Consider the following 22,622-nt stretch of genomic DNA (forward strand, 5'->3'; position numbering starts at 1 on the left):
GACTAGGGTGCATGAAGCCTTTTTGTTCCATGAATCATCTTAAGAGTCAGGTAATATAATAAAATAAATTAAAAATTAAAAATTCTTAAATCCTTGATTAGGATTTCAATTGTTAAGTTTCCACCTGCCTTAGACTGTAAATCAAACTAGATAACTCATTCATAATAAAAACTATATAGGTCCTTTGGAAGGATTCTGTAGCTGGACAAAAATACCAAATCTAGTCTAATTTGATGACTGTACAACCACTCATCATAATGCAAATATAAATATATATGAAGTCTTATATATAAAGTTGTGCATATTTTCACCTTGCATTTGGAAGGAAAAACAAAGAAGACATACTACAGGTTAGTATTCTCTAAGGAGCAAAATTTCTGTCTGCCATTAGCTACTCTGTGGAAACCCTTTTTGCATGTTTAATATATTAGTATTTTTTGATGCTGAGGAATGCTTAACATCTGGCAGACTCCTATTTGTTTTGTTTTCAGGCACTGATGAAAAAACAGTTTCTTCTTTGCTTACTTCACAGTAGAGACTGTATCTTGTGGTTCATTCTTTTATGAAAATTTGATTTTGTATTTGCAGGGTTTTTTTCATTTTTGAAACACTATAGAAAATAAACATTTTATCACACACACACACACACACACACACACACACACACACACACACACACACACCAAAAAACCACAATGTTATTTGATCAAACCAACCAACCAAATGCATTTAGTATCTAAAATAAACAAAAGGCTGCTTTTTTATTGCAACTGTGTGCATTGCTTTTCAAAATATCCCTGTATTATATCAATTGTTGTTTGAATTTTTTAAAGATTACTAGCTTTGGAAAAAGCTGTAGGCATTTTCATACTCTCTTGCTAAGATTTTTTTGCAGTTGGCCTTTACCTATGTCACCAACACCAATCTAATCAACAGCTCTGTGGAATACGATGCACATTTACTGTATATATCCCATATTGCTGATTCAAACATGGTGGAAAGAAGTACTATGTTAAATGATGGCATTACTGCTGTTGTCAAAGATCTGAGCAGGAAGACCTGGTTTAAAGCATGTATTTTAAAAATGTCTGCTGAGGGGAAAAGCTCAGTAGATTCCAGATGAGTAAGAACATGCAAGAAGTTACAAATAACTCTACCTATTTCAGTTCACAGAAAAGCAACTGTTCATTTTCACCACTGGCATTGCATTACACTTATGACAAAACAATTTATATAAATTTTCATCCCTCTGCCCCAGGATGGCAATCAACATATTGTTGCAACAGAAACTAAGTAACCACTATTCAGACAAAGAATTATTAAGAAATGGGATCAGAGGTATTAATCCTTGTTATTAGGCTTTAGGATTTAAAAAGTAGTACCACATAAAGATACTTATATAATTTTCCCTGTGGAAAATAATGAGAAATGGATGTTGGCTACTGTGTAGCATTATAAGCCTTTAAAAGCCACTAATAATTACTATCTTTTTAAAATTTGGTTTGTACTAGAACATTTCTGCAATTGTCTGAAAACAAATTTAATAACGAATCTTATGTTATAATTAAAAATCTATTTATAAATTCAGTAGAAATTTCATAAGCATCTTGATTTTTTTTATCATACTGAGAATTTAAGGTACAATAAATAATAAAGTTGACTATTTTGTATGTTTTCATGTGTCTTTTCCATAAGCTATATTTTGCTTTCTTTGTGATGGAATTTTAATGTGAGATACAAGAATTTATTTAAACATGCTGATTTGAGGATAAATCCCATTAAATATAGATGAAATTACTTCTGACTAAATATATTTGTCTACATCATCCCCAATTCTTTAGCATATATAGGATTGTACTATAAAATTTTGTCATTTTTTTAATGTATTTGAATTTTACTATTATAGTTATTAGGTAATTATATTCATTTATGTTCATGTTGAATGAATTCCAGTACTAAGACTGCAAATCTAAGCACATTTACTAAATGACTAAAACGTAAATGAACACAGTGGGTTTTATTCATTTTTCTTTATGAGATTTATTTCTGCATTAAACCTTAATGGACCTTGAGGTTGCATTTTAAGTGATACAGATATTAATTAACTCTAATATTTATCCAATAGCCACATTTGAATAAAAATAGTTGTTTAGTCCCTCACCATTGTTCATAATTATTTATGTACAACAGTTTCTTGATTGCTCTTTTATAGTACCTGTAACTAATTTACTGTCAATATTCTGATCATTATTGAATCCATTCTATTTACCAAAATCATCTTTAATATCATATATACACTCTTTTTTTTCCAAGAAACAATCAACAGAGAAAATATAAAATCTGGTTTCAGTTACGATGTTAAAAAAGAGTGTTTGAAGAAAATAAATCAAACACCACTTCAGAAAACCCATTAAGGATATGCTAACTACTTTCAACATTGTTTATAAAACAATGTTGAAGGATTTCTTATCATAACTGCCTTTATAGTGTGCTACATTTCATTTGATTGGTTCTATATAATGCACAGTCCGTTTATTATATTCAGCAGAAAGATATCTTGACTGAGCCCTTTATATTCTATTCATTATAGTAACTTCAAGTAGAAAGAAAAAAAAAAGCAGGTATCTGTACATGAACAAGAAAAACAAAAGAAAAAAGAAAGTGAACAGATAAAGAATGAGTAGGATAAGCAAAAGCTTTATAAATGAAAGCAGATGTATAAAATTACAAGCTGTCAGTTCAGCAGCAGAAATGAAGATGATAAAGTGCCTCCCACTATCAATTATAATTATTCATTTTGCCCTGTCCTGCAACTTTTCCTCATAAACTTCTTCAAATAATGATGGAAAGGCACCAAATGATGACTCACATGGAAGAAGAGAGGGACAGAATCGTTCTCCTAAATGCCCAATTCTGTTAAAAAGCCAATATATTTGTATGATTTTCATTTAGTTGCAGTGATTTTTCCATGTTCTCCAAAAATATTTTTCTCTAAGATTTTTAATTAATGAAAAGAGTAGTATTTATATAACTGAAATTTTAAAAAATTGAAGTTATTCTAAAATATGTTTATAAAATAATACTACCTATGAATGTCTCGTAGGGCAAATATTTTTAGAGTAATAATCATAAGCTGCTATGACAGATATAGTATCAAGATTTAGGCTGTACTATAGAATTAAAGCAGTTTACATAGTATGTAAACAGCTACCTAAATATATATATTTAATCTTACTTATAATTTTGTTTAATTTTCCTATCATGCCAGATAAAGACAGTCAAATGGCAACTTGGCTTGCTTCCTAGAATTAAAAATCTAACAGAATTTAATTTTAACACAGAGGTGGATGATGTTCTGTATTCTTTATGAATAGAAACAAATCAGGTTTGTTCTCAATTGTTTCGGAAGTAAATCTATTGAAAGTAATGCTGTAGTATTTGGTGATATTATTACTAAGTTGGCCCCAGTTAAGAATGAATTGAAATCAAGAGGTTAGTGATGCGAGACCTAGTTTTGTTGATGGTGTTGGATATATTTGGAACATATCTAGAATACTTTAAACACATTGGATATGTTTAATTAAAATTATTTGTTCTCTGTTAAACTGTTTAATTTTCAATTTCAATTCATAATTGGAAAAGGATAAATTGGCACTGGATTTATTTGAGCAAAATTATCATAACTTTTAAATTTATTTTGTCTCCAAATAAGTATAGTTTTAAAATCTCACCACCAGTCTCCCAAAATGATAAAAGTATTCTGATATTTATATAATCCATTATCAATTTTCTTCCTTCTCCTCCCCCTCTTTCATCTGATTACTTAGTATTTTTAATCATGGAGATTATGAAATATATTACCTGTTTTTCCTTTATTTGGTGGATCAAATATTTATAAATAATTCAAAACTTTATTTATCTGTCTCTAGAACTATTCTGTTGAAGCAGGGTTTGCCTTCATCCTTTACCTGCACGCCAGAGGTTCTAGGTTCAAGCTGTCTCATTACTGTCTGGGAAAGAGCCCCTTCCTACTATGCTTTGGGATGCATTCCACCAGACACCCTTTTCCTTTCTCTTACCTTTCAGTTTTACCCTACTTCTGGCTTTTCTCTCTTCTCTTTTTTTTCTGAGTTTTCCTTTCTTTTCACTTCTGCCTCATAATGAAATGCCAAATAACTCTTGACTGTATTTTATAGTCAAGCAACTACCAGCCATTTAATTACAGTGTTTTCTTTTCTTTTAGTGATATCAAGTAATTATCAGACTTGCTTGGGCCTTTTGATGCACTATCCACCTATCGGGGATGTTCATTCATTAATCTTGAAAGCCCTTTTTCTCAGAGATCCAAAGGTAAGTTATGCTAAATTTTATCAATTGCCAAATTTTAAAATCACTAATAGAACAAGTGAAATTGGGAGCAAGAAAGTGGAGAGATGTGTTGAGCTTAGAACAAAACAGCCCAATTCAGAAAGATATATCAAAGGACATTACCTCTCAAAGTTTGGGTGATAATTCAGGATATACCAGAGCAGACTGCATTATATGTGCCACTTGGCACAAATCTGGTGCTTGTATAAACCATTTCACTTTTCATTTACACAAACCATGGTTCATCGGAAACCTAATGATTGTTTTCAGATTCATATGTGACTGAAATTACTGAGAAGTTATTCATTTCACTATACTCTCCTCTGAGTATAACATATTGTGAATCAAACAAATAATATTTAAAAGATTTTATCTCTGTGTTTGACAAATACTGGTAGTTTTCAACCTACAACAGTTTATTTATCATTCAAAGTTACAAAGACACAGATCCTAAGTGATTGAGGACCATTTTTCACACTTCTGACTATTGCAGCATACCCTGGTCATGTGATCAAAATTCAGACACTTAGCAAATGACTCATATATGTGACACTTGCAGTGTCCTGCTGTCATGTAATCACCTTTTGTGAACTTCAGACAAGCAAAGTCAATGGAGAAGCCAGATTCACTTAACAACTGCAGTTGATTCGCTTAACAACTGTTGTTAAGAAAGGTCATAACTTGGAGCAAAATTCACTTAACAAATATCTTACTTAGCAACAGAAATTTTGTCTCAATTGTGGCCGTAAGTTGAAGATTACCTGTAACAGATGTTTTATGCCAATAATGGGAGTTACATTTGTGTTTGACAAATTGCAGTTTTTTTCCTAACTGAAGACACAAAAAATGTATCATTGTAAACACATATTAAAGTTTGTGATAACTATTAAAATATAATTGCATTTATTTATATTTCATATTTGTAAATTGTCCATCTCCCTCGCAGAGAGGCTCTGGCAGTATGCAATTTAATGTAACCATAAGTAAAACAATATATAAAAATTAACATTAAAATCCATATATATGGAATGAAATACAGTTTGGATATCAAATCTCCTTACCTTTTTAAAAGCAATTTGCAGTTGTGATCGTATTTCTAGAGAGCCATCTTTGCAATCTGAAGTCTTAATGCACAATTCATAGTTAATGCTTTCTTGAAGAATGTCTTTAAATAGGCTCAATAGATGTGTATGACACATAGAACTTATTTTTAATGTTAAATTTTCCAACCTCCTTTGTGTGTGTGAAGTGTTTGTTTTAATGCTAAATAAGCTATCTTCTTATTCATACTTAAAGCATCCAAGAATGCATCTTAAATCTATGAAATTTAAAGCAGAAAATAATGTACTTTTAAAATTGAATATTCTTCAGTAGCAAGAAAAATATAATCATGGATTTTTTTACTGGGTGCTCTGGTAAATAGACAATAATTTTTAAAAATGGTCAGAAAAAAATGGTTATGTGAAACAATGTTTTATTTTTCTGTATTTAGAAAATATGGATATTTTTGTCTTCATAAAAGGCAGATTTTTCACATGGCTGTTTGGTTTTTAAACAGAGTCATTACTGGCATAGCTCTGGTGCCTGTAATTTAAACTGGGATATTAAGAATAATATCCAGGTGCACAAAAGTACACAGGAAGGTATATTCTAATAAAAAAATATGGGAAAATATCCTTACAGTGAGTGCATTTCAACAATGGCAACAGTTATGCAAAGAGATCTCCCCCCTTCTTTGGATTTTACAAAAAATTAAACAGTTATCAATCTATCTACCTGGAATTGTTTAATCTGGATTTCTGTACTGGACAAAGTCCAAATGACTGTTTTTAATTCTCTATTGTATGCTTTTGCTAATGTCTGTTGATGCCAAATCAGTCCTGAATTCTGAGGATATTTGCATGCATTTTGAATGATTGTATTAAAATTTATTTGGTCTTGACTACTATCTTACTAATTGCAAGTAGAAAGTCCGTCATTTTAGCTACAATATTTGCAAAGCACTGTTGCTTACAAAACCAAACTACTAGAACAAAATCAATGTTTCTTAGAATAAGAAACAGAAGTTGGATTAAAGTTAATTGCACTTGGAATAGATGCTTTGAAGCCCATGTGCCCTAATGTAGTGTTTAATTTAAATCCAAGAAATTTCATTGGGACTTCTCCAAAGTTTCCTAATTCTTAATCTAGCTCAGTGAGTTTAGAACATGGGGGACCTATTAGATTTTGGAGGATAAACTCCAAAATTCTCTTTTACTTAATACATGTATTCAGAATATATATACTACATTCCATACAGGCTGCACTTCTTCAAAATAAAAATATGTTTCTCAAAATTACTTAGATATACAAATTGATATGATTTGAATAAATATTGTATCTTGTGAGATATGAATAAGTGGAGTGGTTTCTTTTCCCCCTCCCCTCCAAAGTATTTTGGTTCATCACAAGCTTTAAATGGAAAATAGGCATGGCAATCACAAAAATATAAAGCGATTAAAAACAGTTCTAACTTGGGAGGGCTTCCAGCTGGGCACTGCATTGATGCGGAGCTGAGGAGCGGATCGCCACTCTGAAAGGCTCCAATTTTCACTGTTTGGTGGTTTCCAGGAGCATGTTGGACCTCAGAGGGGTAGACAGACAAAAGGGGAAGACCTGTCGATCTCGGGGAGGTGCCACGATCCTGGAGATTACAAGAGAATCCTCTGAAAACCAACAGCAGAAGAGGGAGCTCGTACAGATCGGAACCAAAGACGTGGCAGCCCAGCAGCTTAAAGAAGAAGGAAGGAAGCAAAGAGTGGAAAACAGCAAATTGAGTAGTGGAAAGGTGAACTTAAAGAAGATTTCCAGAATACTGATTTATACTACAAAGGGAAATTGAAAATTGAAACTCCAAACCGAACAGTGCAGCGAAGTGGCAGAAATATCGGAAGGAGTACTAACTAAAGAAACGGCAGTAATTTGTGCTGATTAATGGAGCGCTGAAAACGGAGGAGCTGAAGGGTGAGACAACACCGTTTACTTTTACTTTGGGAGCTGAAAAGGGGGTTGTATAATTATATTTTTTGGCGATTGACGTTTGAGAATTGTGGGAAGAAAGAAAAAGTGACAGTGACGTGTCCAAGTGAGACAGAGAGATTGGAAGAACAGCTGAGAGTTGAAAACTTGAAAAGAGAACAATTGACACTTTAAAAGATTTAAGGAAAGGATTGAGGAAAGAAACCTTATAATTGCAATATTTGTTTGATAACTGTGATAAAGAAAAAAGGAAGAAATAAGATAACTAAAATTTATAAGTGGAACTAGGACTGTGTGGAGAAAAAGAATAAAGGAGCAAGAAGAAGAAGAAGCCAAAATAGAAAGGAGAAACGAAATGGTGGAAATGACTGTGCAAATTTAAAGAGGACATTTTGAATTCGAACTAAGAACTGTAATAAGGTATTTATCAAAAAAAGAAGAAGAAGAAGATCCATGGACATCATTCAATTAGTCAATCATAGATGTAACTAAATAATATTGGTAAAACATAATCTTAATAGATATATATGTGTTAGAATATTGATTTAAGAATACTGGTTATTTTTGAATAACTGGACAGTTGAAAGTGTGTTGTATAAATATAGAATTCAGACCTTCAAATAATAATCATATAGTAAGAAATTGAGGTATTTTTATTCTGAGGTAAGCATATAACTAAGAACTCTAAAGAAATAGATTAATTGATATTTATATATAGATAAGAATTTAATTACTTCAATGAATTAGCTGCTTTAAATTAATTAGTTAAGCATATAAGACTGTTGATTTTGTGAGTAAATATATCTGTATTTGATTAATACTGAATTCTCTTAAGTATTGTAATAGTTGAATAAGTTCAATAAGAAAAAATAGAAATAAGAGCTGATTGTGATTTTCCATAATAGAATTTTAGTAATTAATAATACAATAATATATGTATTAATATTACTATTGAACTGAAAAGGAGAGGAAAATAGTGCTCTACTAGGGATAGTTGATGGTAGATTGGAAAGAGCTGCTACAGATAGTTAAAATGGCGACAACATCAATTACAAATGTAAAATCAGGAAAGAAACTACAACGATGTCTTCACCTATGGGGCAGAGATCTATAGATGCAATGCTACTGGCAGAAAAAACTCGTTCAGCTCAAAGCCTGCAGACAGTACAGGCAACGCTCACTATGATGCAGGAAATGATGGTAAAAACCCACGAATTGATAGCGAGGAACCATGAAAATATGAAAACAGAGATGAGAACTGAAATAGGACAAGTGAAAAATGAAATACAAAATTTGAATAGTAAGATTGGAAAGATGCAGGAAAAAGTGATAAAAAATGAACAGAAATTAAATTTAGTAGAGGCAAGAACGGAGATGGTGGAGAAGAAATTAGAGGATTCAGAACAAAATTGGAAAGTGCTCTATTGCAAACTCCGGGATTCGATGGTACACATGGAATTAAAGAAGGCATCATTTCATCTTAGGTTCCAAAATGTTGTGGAAGACAAAAAGGAAGATTTACGTGCAATTATGACGAATCTGATAGCGGCGGCTTTACAGAAACCCAAACTGGAAATTGAAATTGATGTAGACAAGGTCTACAGAGTATATACATACTATGCGAGGAGACAGACAGGAGAGTCAGAGAGCAGAGAAGGGGCTACCAATTTTTATCAACTCAGCTTATTAGAAATGGTATTCCATTTAGGTGGCTCACCCCAGAGGGGCTTTTAGTTTCGTGGCAGGACAAAAAATACAAAATTGATACAATTGAAAAAGCACAGGAATTTCGTGAACGATACCTAGGACCCGAGGAAGAACAAGAAAGTAGAGATGACGTAAATACAAGAAGCCAAGAGGAACAACTCTCTGGAGAAAAAGAATCTGATTCACACTCTGAACCCTAAATCTTAGAGAAGAAGGGGAAGGCAACAGACTAAGAAAAAGAGAGCCTAGAACAAGAAATGAAACGAGAAATGCCTCACACAGTCAGTGACACTGATAGAGAAATCACTTTATTTTCAGTCAATATCAATGGTTTAAATCTATCATCAAAAAGAAAACAGATATTTGAGAAACTTAAAAAACAAAACACTGACATAACTTGCATCCAAGTGCATATTCCAGACAATCAAGCAGACCTCTTAAAGAATATAAATTTGGGTAAAATGTACTTGGCACTTGCAAACAAAAAAAAAAAAGGGGGGGGGGTATTGTAGTATATGTAAAGGATTGGTTGCAACATAAACAAATATACAAAGATCAAGAAGGGAGAATGCTTTTTATAGAAATAAATGTAAATCAGAAAAAGATGTTATTAGTCACAATATATGCCCCGAATACAAACCAAAAAGACTTTTATAATAGGCTTCACCATAAGATAATAGAATTTGAGTATGCTAATGTATGCATTGTAGGAGACTATAATGCAGTCCCAGACAAAGATAAAGATTATAGAACTCCCCCCCTCCCTTCGTCTTTTAATAATATCGTAAGAGAACTTAACTTGAAAGATGTGTGGAGAGAATTAAATCCAAATAAAAAACAATATACCTTTTTTTCGAACCCCCACCACTCTTGGTCCAGAATAGATCAGATATGGATGGACCCTGGGTTAATGGAGAATATTGAAAGGATCAAGATTTTGCCAAATCTATGGGCTGACCATAATCCCATTCAAATTAAATGGAAAGGAAAGAGAAAAATTGGAAGATGGGCATTTAACAATACCATATTAAGAGATAAAGAATATATTGAAATGATAAAGAAAGAATTGAACGTATTTTTTGAAATAAACAAAAGAGAACATACCTCTCTACAGAATCTTTGGGTTACAGCCAAAGCCTATGTGAGAGGTCTAACTATTGCTTATAGTATTAAAAAGAATAAAGGAAAAAAGACAGCAACAAAACATATGGAGGGAGAAACTGAAAGATTTGGAAATAAGTAAACAAAAGGACCCAAACAATTCAAACATTAAGAAAGAAATTGATCTTGTAAATTTAAATGTACAGGAAGATTTGGCCTGAAAAATTAAATTAGCAAAACAAAATTACTTTGAAAACGCAAATAAGCCGGGGAGGTGGTTAGCCCATCAAATTAAAAGAGAACAAGAAAAGAGAACTATCGTAGCTCTCCAAGATCAGGAAGGGAAATTATGCACGCAGACCCAAGAAAAGAAAGAAATTGCTAAGGAGTTTTTTATGAAATTGTATCAACAGGAAGAAATACCAGAAGACTCTATTGATCAATATTTGAATGAAAAGAACTTGCCCGAAATTACTGATGAAGAGAAACAAAATTTGAATAATAAAATATCTATAGAAGAAATTAGGAAGGCAATTGGAACACAAAAAGCAAATAAGACCCCTGGCCCAGATGGAATTCCTTCGGAATTCTATAAGAAATTCCAAGAAACAATAGAGGAGATATTGGTGCATTTGTACAATGAAGCCCTGGAGAATGCTAACATGCCTAAATCATGGTTGGAAGCATATATTACCCTTATTTATAAAGAACAATCAGACCCACAAAAAATTCAAAACTATAGACCAATATCACTTTTAAATGTAGATTACAAAATAATGGCTACAATATTGGCGGAAAGATTAAAGAGAGTATTAAGTAGAATTATCCACACTGATCAGAATGGCTTCCTCCCCCATAGGCAAATAAAAACAAATACAAGAACCATTATGAATATATTAGAATATTATAAAGTAAACTCAACCAAGACAATGGCATTGATATTTTTAGACGCCCAGAAGGCTTTTGACAACCTGAATTGGAACTTCCTTATTAAACAACTGATAGGCATGAAATTTGGTGAAAATTTTATAGGATTTATTAAGACAATTTATAACATGCAAACCGCAAAAATATTAATAAATGGGGAAAATACAGATACCATAAAGATAACTAAGGGAGTAAGACAAGGCTGCCCCCTAGCTCCCCTACTGTATATATTGGCAGAAGAGACTCTCTTAGCACAAATTAGGCAAAATCAAGAGATTAGAGGACTAAAAATTAAAAAAGAGGAATATAAACTCCAGGCATTCGCCGATGATATGGCATTTATATTAGAAGAACCCTTAGAAATGAGCCCTATACTACTAAGAGAAATAGAAGAATATGGAAAGGTGGCAAGGTTAAACATTAACAAAGAAAAAACAAAAGTGTTAACAAAAAACTACAAAGGAGCAGAAGGAAGAACTAGCAAATAAATTAGGTATGAAGGTGGTAAATAAAGTAAAATACTTAGGGATCTGGTTGACTGCTAGATGTTTGTCGATTAAAAAAGATAACTATGATAAGTTAATAACGCAAATAGTTAAAGATTTAGATAATTGGGCCAAATTGCAGTTAGCGCTATTGGGATGTATTTTGACAGTAAAAATGAATATTTTGCCAAAGCTGTTGTTCCTGTTTCAGACAGTGCCAAACAAGTTGGAAAAGAACTTTTTTGTAGAATTAAACAAATGTATATTTAAATTTATATGGCAGAGGAAAAAACCCAGAGTGAAATATAAATTATTACAGGATGCCAAGAAAAAAGGAGGATTTGGCCTTCCAGATTTTGAATTATATTATGATGCTGCTATAGTAAACTGGCTTAAGGATTGGGTTAAATTAGAAAATAGAAGGTTATTAGTATTAGAAGGTTTTGATCTCCAACTTGGCTGGCACGTCTTCATGTGGGATGGAAAATCTAAACAACATTCATATTTCCAAAGGCACCATGTAAGAAATGTGTTGTCCAATATCTGGGGAAAGATTTAAAAAAACCACTACCCAAAGGTTCCATTATGGCTATCTACATTGGAAGCAGTCACATATCCAAATCTATTCGATTATGAAAATATTGTCAGGTATAAAGATTTACTACATGATACTGGAGAGCTTAAAAATAGGAACCAAATGCAAATTCAAGGAAAGGAGATAGCATGGTGGCCCTTTGCACAAATACAATCCCATTATAAAAAAGATAGAGAACAATTTGGCTTTAATATGATCCCACAAGAATTAGATAAAATATGGCTAGGAGTGGAAAAGAAAACAATTAGTAAAACATATAAATATCTTTTGGATTACAAATTAAAAGAAGAAATAGTCACAGAATCTATGATAATTTGGGCTAAAAACGTGGGTCATAGTATTGAATTAGATAAGTGGGAACACATCTGGCAAACAAATTACAAATTAACCATGTCAGTCTCGTATAAAGAAAATTTATATAAAATGGTTCATCGCTGGCACCTACCTCCCGCGAGACTGGCTAAGATGTCCCCCAACCTACCACCCAACTGTTGGAAATGTAACTACGCACACGAAACATATTTTCACATGTGGTGGACTTGCCCATGTGCTCAGAAGTTTTGGAGAAATATTAGAAATTGGATTTTAAATATAACAAAACAAAATTTAAAAATTGAACCCGAAACCTTTCTGCTAAGTATGATAGATTTAAACATGGAGAAAAAATATCAATATTTAATTTTGCACGTCATAACTGTGGCCAGAATAACCTACGCACAAAACTGGAAACTGTCTTTCATTCCTTCAGAGGCTATGGCAATTAAAAAAATACATGAATGTGCTGAGATGGATAGCCTAACCAAATTGTTAAAAAATAAACAAGATAGTGACTATTATGAAATATGGAACATTTGGTATGATTGGTTAAAGAAAAGGTAATATTTGATATTTGGATAAGTTATGGAAATGACAGAAGACGTGCATTTTGAACTATATAGAGAAAAATTATAAACTATATAGAGAAATTAAACTATATAGAGAAATTAAAACATTAAAAGAACGAAGGAGTTATTGTAACAAGGCAGATCACGTCAATGATAAAGATAAAGAAAAAAAATTAACCATTGCTCAATATACACTGTAAAATGTGTGTGTGTGTGTGTGTGTGTATTGATTTGTCTGTTTTAAATGTATGTCAAATAAATGTTTTTTTCTAGAATAAAAAAAACCGTTCTAACTTGAATTGTTCAAATAAATTAAAAAAACAACAATTGGAAACAAAAGTAATAGAAATGAACATATTGTGTTCCTTAAGTAACCAGATGTTCTTTTCTTCCTGAAGGCAGTCAAGCCTATGAATAAAAGGTTGTTTTAAGTTAACTGTGAATTTTGCAAATCTGTTTTACCCCATAGTAAATAAAATTTCAACATAGCAACAGAAACAGAATCATTTCATCTTTGTATGTGGCTATGATTGTTCTAACCTTATCGCTATGACTTAATATGAAACTCAACAGTAATACAGACTATTACCATTTCAGAAGTTATGAAAATAATTATCAACCACCTTTTATCATAATGCTCATAGCACAAAGGGAAGTTTAATGAATCTCTGAGCAGTGATATGACTGTAGCTGAAGTAAACTAAAACTAAAATAATGTGATGTATATTACCAGAAAAACTTGCAATTTTATATTATTTTACATTTTTCTGTATCTATTTAGGACCCATGAATAGATTTAAGGCCATTTAATGGATCAGTTCCAGAAATGCGTAAACAGATAAAATCCTGGATAAATCATTTGTAACAAAATTCCCATATATGCTGCAAGGTTTATTCCATCCTTTTTTATATATTGATGGATCAAATTTATCCTAGGAATCAAACAGGTTAAAGATTCCCCTTTTTGATGTTCTGATATTTTCCATCTCTCTTTCAAAAATTTTTATAAATTTTGGCAGAGCTAGACCATGTCTCATCCTAAGTAAAAAGCTTGTTCCAGGCAGGTAGGCCTTGTATTGTAAGACAGTAGTCTCCAACCTTTCCAAGTTTGTGGACCAGTGTTTTGTATAAGTAGTAGGTGCACATGCATGCACGCACAGCTTCATTTGCTCAAACAGTGGGCACATGCGCCTGCTGCTTGCACAATTGGAGCTATGCGTGCAAGTGGAGCTATGTGGGGGCTTACCTGTCACCTCTATGGCTCAACTCTGAATGGGCCTCAGCCCATGGGTTGGGAACCCCTGCTGTAAGAGCTAGAGTCATTTTGTTCTACATATCCAGCAAAGCAGCCATGTCCCACTATCTCAGAAAATGTGCCTTACTTGCTATAGATGGACTCTTAAAGTGGGGAAAGAATGAAACCCCAAGCTCTAGAGCTATAATATCCAGTAGTGTCTGTGGGGCTGTATATCCCAGGTTGACTGGGTGTATATACCATAGTCATGATCAGTTTTGGAAGAATTTATATTTTGTAAAAGAAGAAGGCATTCCTCAACAATCAACAAGCTCTTGTGATTGTATAAACATTGGTGGGGGGGAGCTCACCTGGGCTGGAGGCCTATTGTTTTTGGATATAGAATACCTGGATTTCTATCTTGCCCATGCTCCCAAATTCTACCTACTGTTGATTTTACTTAGCTTTGAGTCCATGAGTCTCAAATTATTTGATTGGGCGATAAGCTTTAGTTCCCTTTGTAAAGGCCACATTTTGATTTCTATTAAAAAAATCATAATAGCAGAAGAAGAGTTCTAAAGCCTTACCACCCAAAATATGCTGATTTCGGTGATGTGTTTAGCAAGCAAGAGACCATAATGATATGTGGGTATTATCTTGAGAGATAGAGAGAAGAGGTGCAGCCAAGGAATGGTCAGATAAAAATAATCTTAGCCTGCAGCATAGCTATGGATGGGGCAAATAATTCAGAAGAAACTAGCAACTTTCTTGGCATGGAGGGAAAATGTGCTTTCAGGCTTGCAAGATTCTGTGTTTTTTTACTTGTTCCAAACAATATTCTGAGTTGGGTTGTTTTGTTATTTGTTATTCATTTTATATATTATTGAAGCTCTTTCTGTTGTGATCTTTAACTGGGCAAAACAATGTATCATAGAACAATAATTTTTAGCCAAATTGGCTTACAGAATGTGTTTCAAATCCAGGACCCATGACTCTTGAAAAATGAAATGTGGGGAAATTGTGGCAATGTAACTGGGCTGCAACTGTGGTCATGAGGACTCTTCATTTCAACATTCTATGATAGGTTCCCAGCTAGTCTCACTTACTTCCTTATGTTGCAACAGCCATTTAGCTGCCTACTGGAAATGGAAGGGAAAGGAAGGGAGAAAAAAAGGAAAGAAGTAATAGGAAGAAAGCACCCTCCTGACTCTTGCCAACCGTTTCCAACATTTTTCAGATTTGTTCTTGAACATTCTTGCTATTCTTGTCAGGGGAAAATGCCACCTGTAAAACATCTTATACAAATTTTATTTATATGCTGTTGACGTTGTCATTTTATAATTTTGAGACCACAATTTTTGCCATTTCTCTAAATCAATCCCATATCCAAAATTCTTCCCCCAAGCAATCATTGTTTCTTTAACTTTTTCTTCTTCTAGTTTAATTTCTAATAAGTATCCATACAATTTTTTAATCACCTTTTCGTCAGTACCTGTCAAAATCTTATCTAAATCAGTCAGTTTATCCTAGAAACCTTCTGTTTTAGAGTCTTTATCATACCTTGAATGTATTTGCGCATATGAAAACCAATTCATCTTTATACCTTGTTCCTCTAGTTTTTGTATAGATTTGAGTTCACCCTTTTCATTCAATATTTCACCATATCTAACTGTTTGTTTCTTTTTGTATATTATAGGATAAGAAAATGCTTCAATAGTCGATAGCCAGACTGGAATTTTCAAATAACATTGTCTTTTAATCTTCTCCCAGTTTAACCACAGAGTCTCCCGTATATAATGTCTTCTAAAATACCCCTGTGTTTTAGTTCCTTTATACCATAAAAAAGCATGCCACCTCAACAACAAATCATGTCCTTCTAATGTCAACAATCTAGTATTTCTTAGTGTTATCCATTCCTTAACCCACATCAGATTTGTAGCTTTATAATACAACTCCCAATTAGGCAAACCAAATCCTCCTCTAATTCTAGCATCTTGCAAAAGTTTTAACTTTATTCTCGCTTTCTTACCTTGCCATATATATTTCAACACAATTTTATTTAAATCTTCAAAGTAATCTTTTCCAAGCCTAACTGGAATTGTTTGGAACAAATATAAAATTCTGGGTAATATATTAATCTTGCTTGTTGATATTCTCCCTATTAATGACAGTTGTAAATTTTCCCATTTCGCCAAATCTAGCGCTATCTGCTGCTTAAGTTTGATATAATTATTCTCTTTTAGTGTACTGCATCTTTCTGTCAAATGTATCCCCAAGTACTTGATCTTATTCGTGACCTGAATTTTCAGTAGATCTGCCAGTTCTTCCTTTTGTCTTGATAGCATATTCTTTGTTAAAATCTTTGTCTTATCTTTATTTATTTTCAAACCAGCCACCTTTCCATATGCCTCTATCTTTTCTATCAATTTTGATGCTGTTTCTAGTGGGTCTTCTAAAATGAAAACCAGATCATCTGCGAATGCTTGCAACTTAAATTCTTCCTTTTTAATTTTCATCCCTTTTATATCCTTTTCTTCTCTAATATTTCTGTTTAGCACTTCCAAGGTTAACACAAACAACAGAGGTGATAGTGGACACCCTTGTCTTGTTCCTTTTCTTATATCAGTAGATTCTGTCAGTTCTCCCTCTATCATTACCTTTGCCGTTTGCTTATGATATATAGCTTCTATTGCTTGAATAATTTTTTTAGCAAAGCCCATCTGTTCCAGCTGTAATAACATGAATCGCCAATTCACATTATCAAATGCTTTCTGTGCATCTAGAAATATCAAAGCCATTTGTTTTTCAGGGTGTGCCTCATAGTATTCCAAAGTGTCCAAGATTACTCTCATTATCTTTCATTTGTTTCTTTGGCAGAAATCCATTTTGATCAGGATGGATAAAATTGTTTAAGTATTTTTTAAGTCTTTCTGCCAATATCGAAGCAAAAATTTTATAATCTGTGTTTAGTAAGGAAATAGGTCTATAGTTCTTGATTTGTAATGGATCAGCCTCCTCTTTTGGGACAAGTGTAATATAAGCTTCTGACCATGATTTAGGTATCTTCTTCTTTAACATAACTTAATTCATAACTTCTAGCAATGGAAGGTTCAATGATTCTTGTAGTGTTTTATAAAATTCTGCCGGAAGTCCATCTGGGCCTGGTGCCTTTCCATTATTTTGCTTCTTAAGTGCTTCAGTTAACTCCATCATCTTTATATTGCTTTCTAACATTGTTTCAATCTCTTTAGGTATCTGGGGTAAATTAGCATTCTGTAAATACTGTTTAACTCTTTCCTCATCAATATTCTCTTGTGTGTATAGTTTCCCAAAATAGTCTCATATGATTTCCTTCTTCTCTTTACTACCATAGCAAACTTGCCCTTGGTCATCTATTGATTGCAATATTTTCCTAGATTCTTTCTCCTTTCTCAATTTATATGCTACCATCTACCTGGTTTATTTGCATCTTCAAAGTAGTTCTGTTTAGCACCTCTGATTTTCTGTGTTAATTCTTCTTTTTCTATTAGACCCATTTTATGTTTAATTATATCCATTTTTAACTTAATGTCCTTTTTCTGTGGCATTTTCTGTAGCTCTTTTTCGAGTCCTTTATACTCATCCTCTAATGCCTTAGAGGCTAGTCTTTTCATGGTATTTCTTTTCCTTGTATCAAGCCTCTGGCATATGCCTTCATTGTATCCCATACATTCTGAATTGATGAATCTTCTTTTTTGTTTTCTCTAAAGAAGAAAGCCAGTTCTTTCTCCATCCACTGTGTGAAGTCTTTTTCCTTTAATATAGTATTATTTAACGTCCATCTAAATCTTCTTCTTTGTCCTTTCCATTTAATTGTCATTGGATTGTGATCTGCCCAAATACTTGTTTCAATATTTGTTTCTTGAATATTAGCTAACAATTCTGTTGACATCCATATCATATCTATTCTGGACCATGATAAATGTCTATTTGAGTAGGAGGTGTATTGTTTAGTTTTAGCATTTCTTTCTCTCCATGTATCTTTTAAATTTATTTCATCTACCATTTAAAAAAAAGGTTTAGGGAGAGTCTTTCTGTTTTGCTTTGTTGTTTTCTGTGCTGTATAGTCCAGTTTATTATCTACAGTTCCATTAAAATCTCCCATCATAACTATATTAGCATAGTCCAGTTCAATTATTTTCATATGTAATTTTTTATAGAATTCTTCTTGATTGTCATTCGGGGCATAGATTGCAATCAGGAGTGTTTTCATATTGTCCATTATTTCCACCATTAGTGTTCTTCCATCGTCATCAGTATAGATAAATTTCGGTGAGATAATATCTTTAATGTATAAAACCACTCCTCTTTTCTTGCATTGTGTCAAAGAAGTAAATATTTTCACTAATTTGGGCTGTATCAACAATTGTTCATGTTGCTTTTTGATATGTACTTCTTGTAGGCAGATTATATCAAATTTTAATTTCTCTAATTTATGGAAAGTTTTCCTTTTAACAGCTGAGTTAAGTCCATTTATATTAATTGTAATCAGTTTTTTCTCTTCCATGGTTATATTTTGTAGTTAGGTTTAGCAGCTCTCGTAGATCTTGATTCACGTTGTTCTTTGGCTTCCACCTTTCCACCTACTGCACCTTCTTCTTTTTCAGTCGTCATTTGGCAGTCCTCTTGGAATTCAATTAGTGACATTTCTTTTTCTGCCTCTTCCTCTTTTCCTCCAAAAAATTATGTGTAAAATAATTCAGCTTTCTCAATTGAGTCAATTCTATGTGTCTGATCTTGCCATGTGAACATTAAACCTTCTGGAATCAGCCATCTATAATTCACCTCTTTTTTAAGTAGCATTTTGATCAGAAATCGGTATTCTCTTCTCATCTCTCTCACTCTTCTGGGTACTTGTTTCAGAACCACAATCTCCTTGTCTTTATATTTCAACGTTTTCTCTCTTGCCACTTACAATATTTGCGTTTTAATGGCTTTCTTTGTAAATCTGATGTGAACTTCTCTTGGTAAGCTATTTCTCATTGCATATCTTGTGAAGACTCAATAAACCTCATCTATTCCATCCATCATCTTCTCTTTAGTTATTTCCAAGGCTTCAGCCAAAATTTCTATCATTATCTCAACTAGATTTTGTCCCTTTTCTTCCTCTATGTTTTGGAATCTGAGATAAAATTCTGATCTGTCCATCTCCCAACTCAGCATCCCACTTTTATCTTGTTCATCCACAGTTAATCTGCTATCAATATCTCCAATCTTCTTATCTCTTTGTTTATCTTCTTCAATTTTTTGGAATCTCTCATCATACTTCATCATCATTTGTTGAATGTTCTCCACCTTTTCATCAGTTTTCCCTGTTCTTTGTTCAGTGTTCTCTGTTCTCTTTTCAATGTTCTCTGTTCTTATTTCAATATTTTGAATTCCTTGCATAATCATCTGCAGGGTCACTTTTTCCTGTTCTTTTTCTTGCTGTGACATTGTCTGTATTGAACATTGTCCTCCAGATGGTGAAAAGGAAGAAGTAGAAGTTGAGGAACCAGGGGCTGTTAGTTTCCTACTCATTTCGGACAATTCAGAATCTTCAGGTTCTTCTAAACCTTAATCCACTTGTGAAATAACCAATTGCAATTCCAAATAAAAATAGTAGGAAAAAAGAAACCAAATAGTGGCAATAATAATAATAGTAATAATAAAATTTCTTCAGGTTCTTGTATACCTTAATCCAATCGATTGGCTAGATAGCAGTAAAAACTCAAAAATGGAAGAAAAGACCATAAACACACACAAAAAAGAAAAAATTGTTAAATCCTGAAAAAGACCGGAAAAGTAAAAAGTAAAAAATTAAAAAAAGAGAAAAGAATAGTTCTTCAGGTTCTTCAACACCTTAATCCAATTAAGAGATCTCAGGTATAAAAGGATGCATAAGAAAAAAAAGAAAACCACAAAAATAAAAAATAAAAAAACCAATATGGAAGGTAAATAGGAAAAAAAAAGCAAGGGGAGGGAGAGAGAAAAAAGAAAAGAGACTACTTCCTTAAAAAGAAAAGGAAGGAAACGTAAAAATTTGACTTCAAAAGACAAAAAGAAAGAGAAAAACAAGTTCCAAAAGGCCAAAAATCCAAATAGCTATTACGAAAAGTAAACTAGTAAGGAGGGGGTTTGTTGAAGTAAGAAATAGCACTGCTTAAAAAATAAAATAAAAAGAGCACACTGCACCTTGTTTGATTATCCAAGGCTTTTGTTAAAATTTATGACTCTCTTCTCCAGAGTCTTATCACCTTTTTTTTCTATTAGCTTCAACACCAGACTGCAGCTGTTGATAGAAACCCAGAAGAGCACCTGCAATAATACTGTCCCATGCTCTTCCCTCTATCTTATCAAATAGCAATGTCCTTGAAAAGAAGTCTCAGTTCTTTCTCAGCTTTGTCTAGTCAAGAAAAAGAAATAGAATATTTCCAAGCCTCTAGTTGGCAGTGTTACAAAGTTTCTTCTGCTTTCACTTTCCCCCTCCTTTTCCAAACAAAATATAATAAAAATTAATTAAAAAGGGAAAAAGATATTTAAAAAGATGACTAAAAGGGAGTCTCTAGCCTAGAATATTATAAAGTCAAAAAGGAGAGAAAGAATAGGTGAAAGAAGAAAAAAAACAGTCCAGTTTCAAAATATAAAATCATGTGTAGAAAATCCAGCAATGAGGAAAAAAAAATTACTTTGACATTCCTGTTTAAAATCGCCGCTTAATCACTTCTGTCAAAACTTTTACAGATTCTTTCTTTTCCTTAGGGTGTCCTTTCAAATCTTAAAATAAAGAAAAAGTTCTCACCAAACCGGCACACTTTCTCCTTCCGTTCTCTTTTGTTTCGGAGCTGTCCCAACTTCAGCAGCTTTAATGGCTGCCTCTTTGCCGCTTGCAAAAAGAGCTTCTCCTGGATCTATCAGGGACTTTGCGACATCCCTGGGATCGACAGGATGCGCTCTTTACATTCACCATCTCTTCGGGACAGTTTAGATCCAAATGGACCATCCAGGAGCAAAGATATCGGCAGTGATCTCAGACCTCCAAGATCGCATGCCATATCGTCACGACGCCAGCTCCGTGAAAAATACGCTTAGCAAAACAAATTCTGAATACAACTAGACAAACTCATTTTGAGCATGCCAATCAAGCCAGGGAGATGGCTATCATATAGATTTTTAAAAAGGAAAGAAAAAAGATGGATTTATCAGCTAATAGATGGAAAGGGGGATATACAACAAGGCATAGAACAGAAAAAAGAAATTGCCCATAAATATTTTGAAGAGTTATATAAAAAGGAAGAGGTTAACAAAGATAGGATAAGAAACTATTTAGATGAAATGAAGGATAAGCAATTGGGGAAGAAATGGAAGAATTATTAAACAAAGACATCACTTGGTTCGAATTGAAATCAGCAATAAAGAACCAGAAAAACAACAAATCCCCAGGCCAGATGGGATCCCAGGGGAGCTGTACAAGGCAATAGTAGAACAAATAGGACCTCTTATGGTGGAAGTTTTTAATGACGTCTTATTGGCAGCCGGGATGCCGGACTCATGGAGGGGGCATTGATTTCACTGATCCCAAAGGAGGATTCGGATCCCCGATATATACAAAATTATAGGCCGATTTCTTTGCTAAATACTGACTACAAAATATTTTCTTCTATTATAGCAAGTAGACTAAAAAGAATTTTAAATGAGCATATACATGAAGACCAAAATGGATTTCTCCCAACCAGACAAATCAGGAATAATTTAAGAATAGTATTAGATGTTTTAGAATTTTACAAAGCCCACCCCGAAAAACAAATAGCACTTATATTTTTAGACGCAGAGAAGGCCTTCGATAACTTAAATTGGCAATTTTTAATCCCAAAAAATTATAATATGAATTTAGGCACCAAATTTGAAAATATTATAACAACCATTTATGATATACAACAGGCGAATATTATAATAAACGGGGAATATACCCGCCCAATAAAAATAGAAAAAGGAGTCAGACAGGGCTGCCCACTCTCACCCCTGCTCTTCATATTATCACTAGAAGCATTATTAATGCGAATTAGACAGAACCCAGACATAAAAGGATTAAAGGTTAAGAAAGAAGAATATAAGTTGCAAGCGTTTGCGGATGATATGAGAAAGAGAACAAAAATTGATGAATGAATTAGACCAATTTGGAGCAGTAGCAGGTCTAAAAATTAATCGGAAGAAAACGAAATTAATGATTAAAAATTTAACAGAAAAACAGAAATTAGAACTAGAAGAAGTTATGGAACTATAAG

General features: G+C 33.0%; 1 protein-coding gene across 8 annotated transcripts in view; it reads left to right on the top strand.

The window, feature by feature from the left end:
* Positions 1 to 22,622, top strand: part of TBC1D5 (TBC1 domain family member 5) — a 448,530-nt gene that overhangs the window by 355,896 nt on the left and 70,012 nt on the right. For all 8 annotated transcript variants that reach the window (XM_087945081.1, XM_087945079.1, XM_087945078.1 and 5 more), the window contains one exon: positions 4,244 to 4,350. In XM_087945081.1, coding sequence (XP_087801207.1) covers positions 4,244 to 4,350 — 107 coding nt within the window. The remainder of the gene's footprint in view (positions 1 to 4,243; positions 4,351 to 22,622) is intronic.

Source organism: Notechis scutatus, chromosome Z (genome assembly GCF_049901735.1).
Source record: "Notechis scutatus isolate UNSWTSFEM ecotype Mainland chromosome Z, rNotScu1.2, whole genome shotgun sequence".
Taxonomy (NCBI): Eukaryota; Metazoa; Chordata; class Lepidosauria; order Squamata; family Elapidae; genus Notechis; species Notechis scutatus.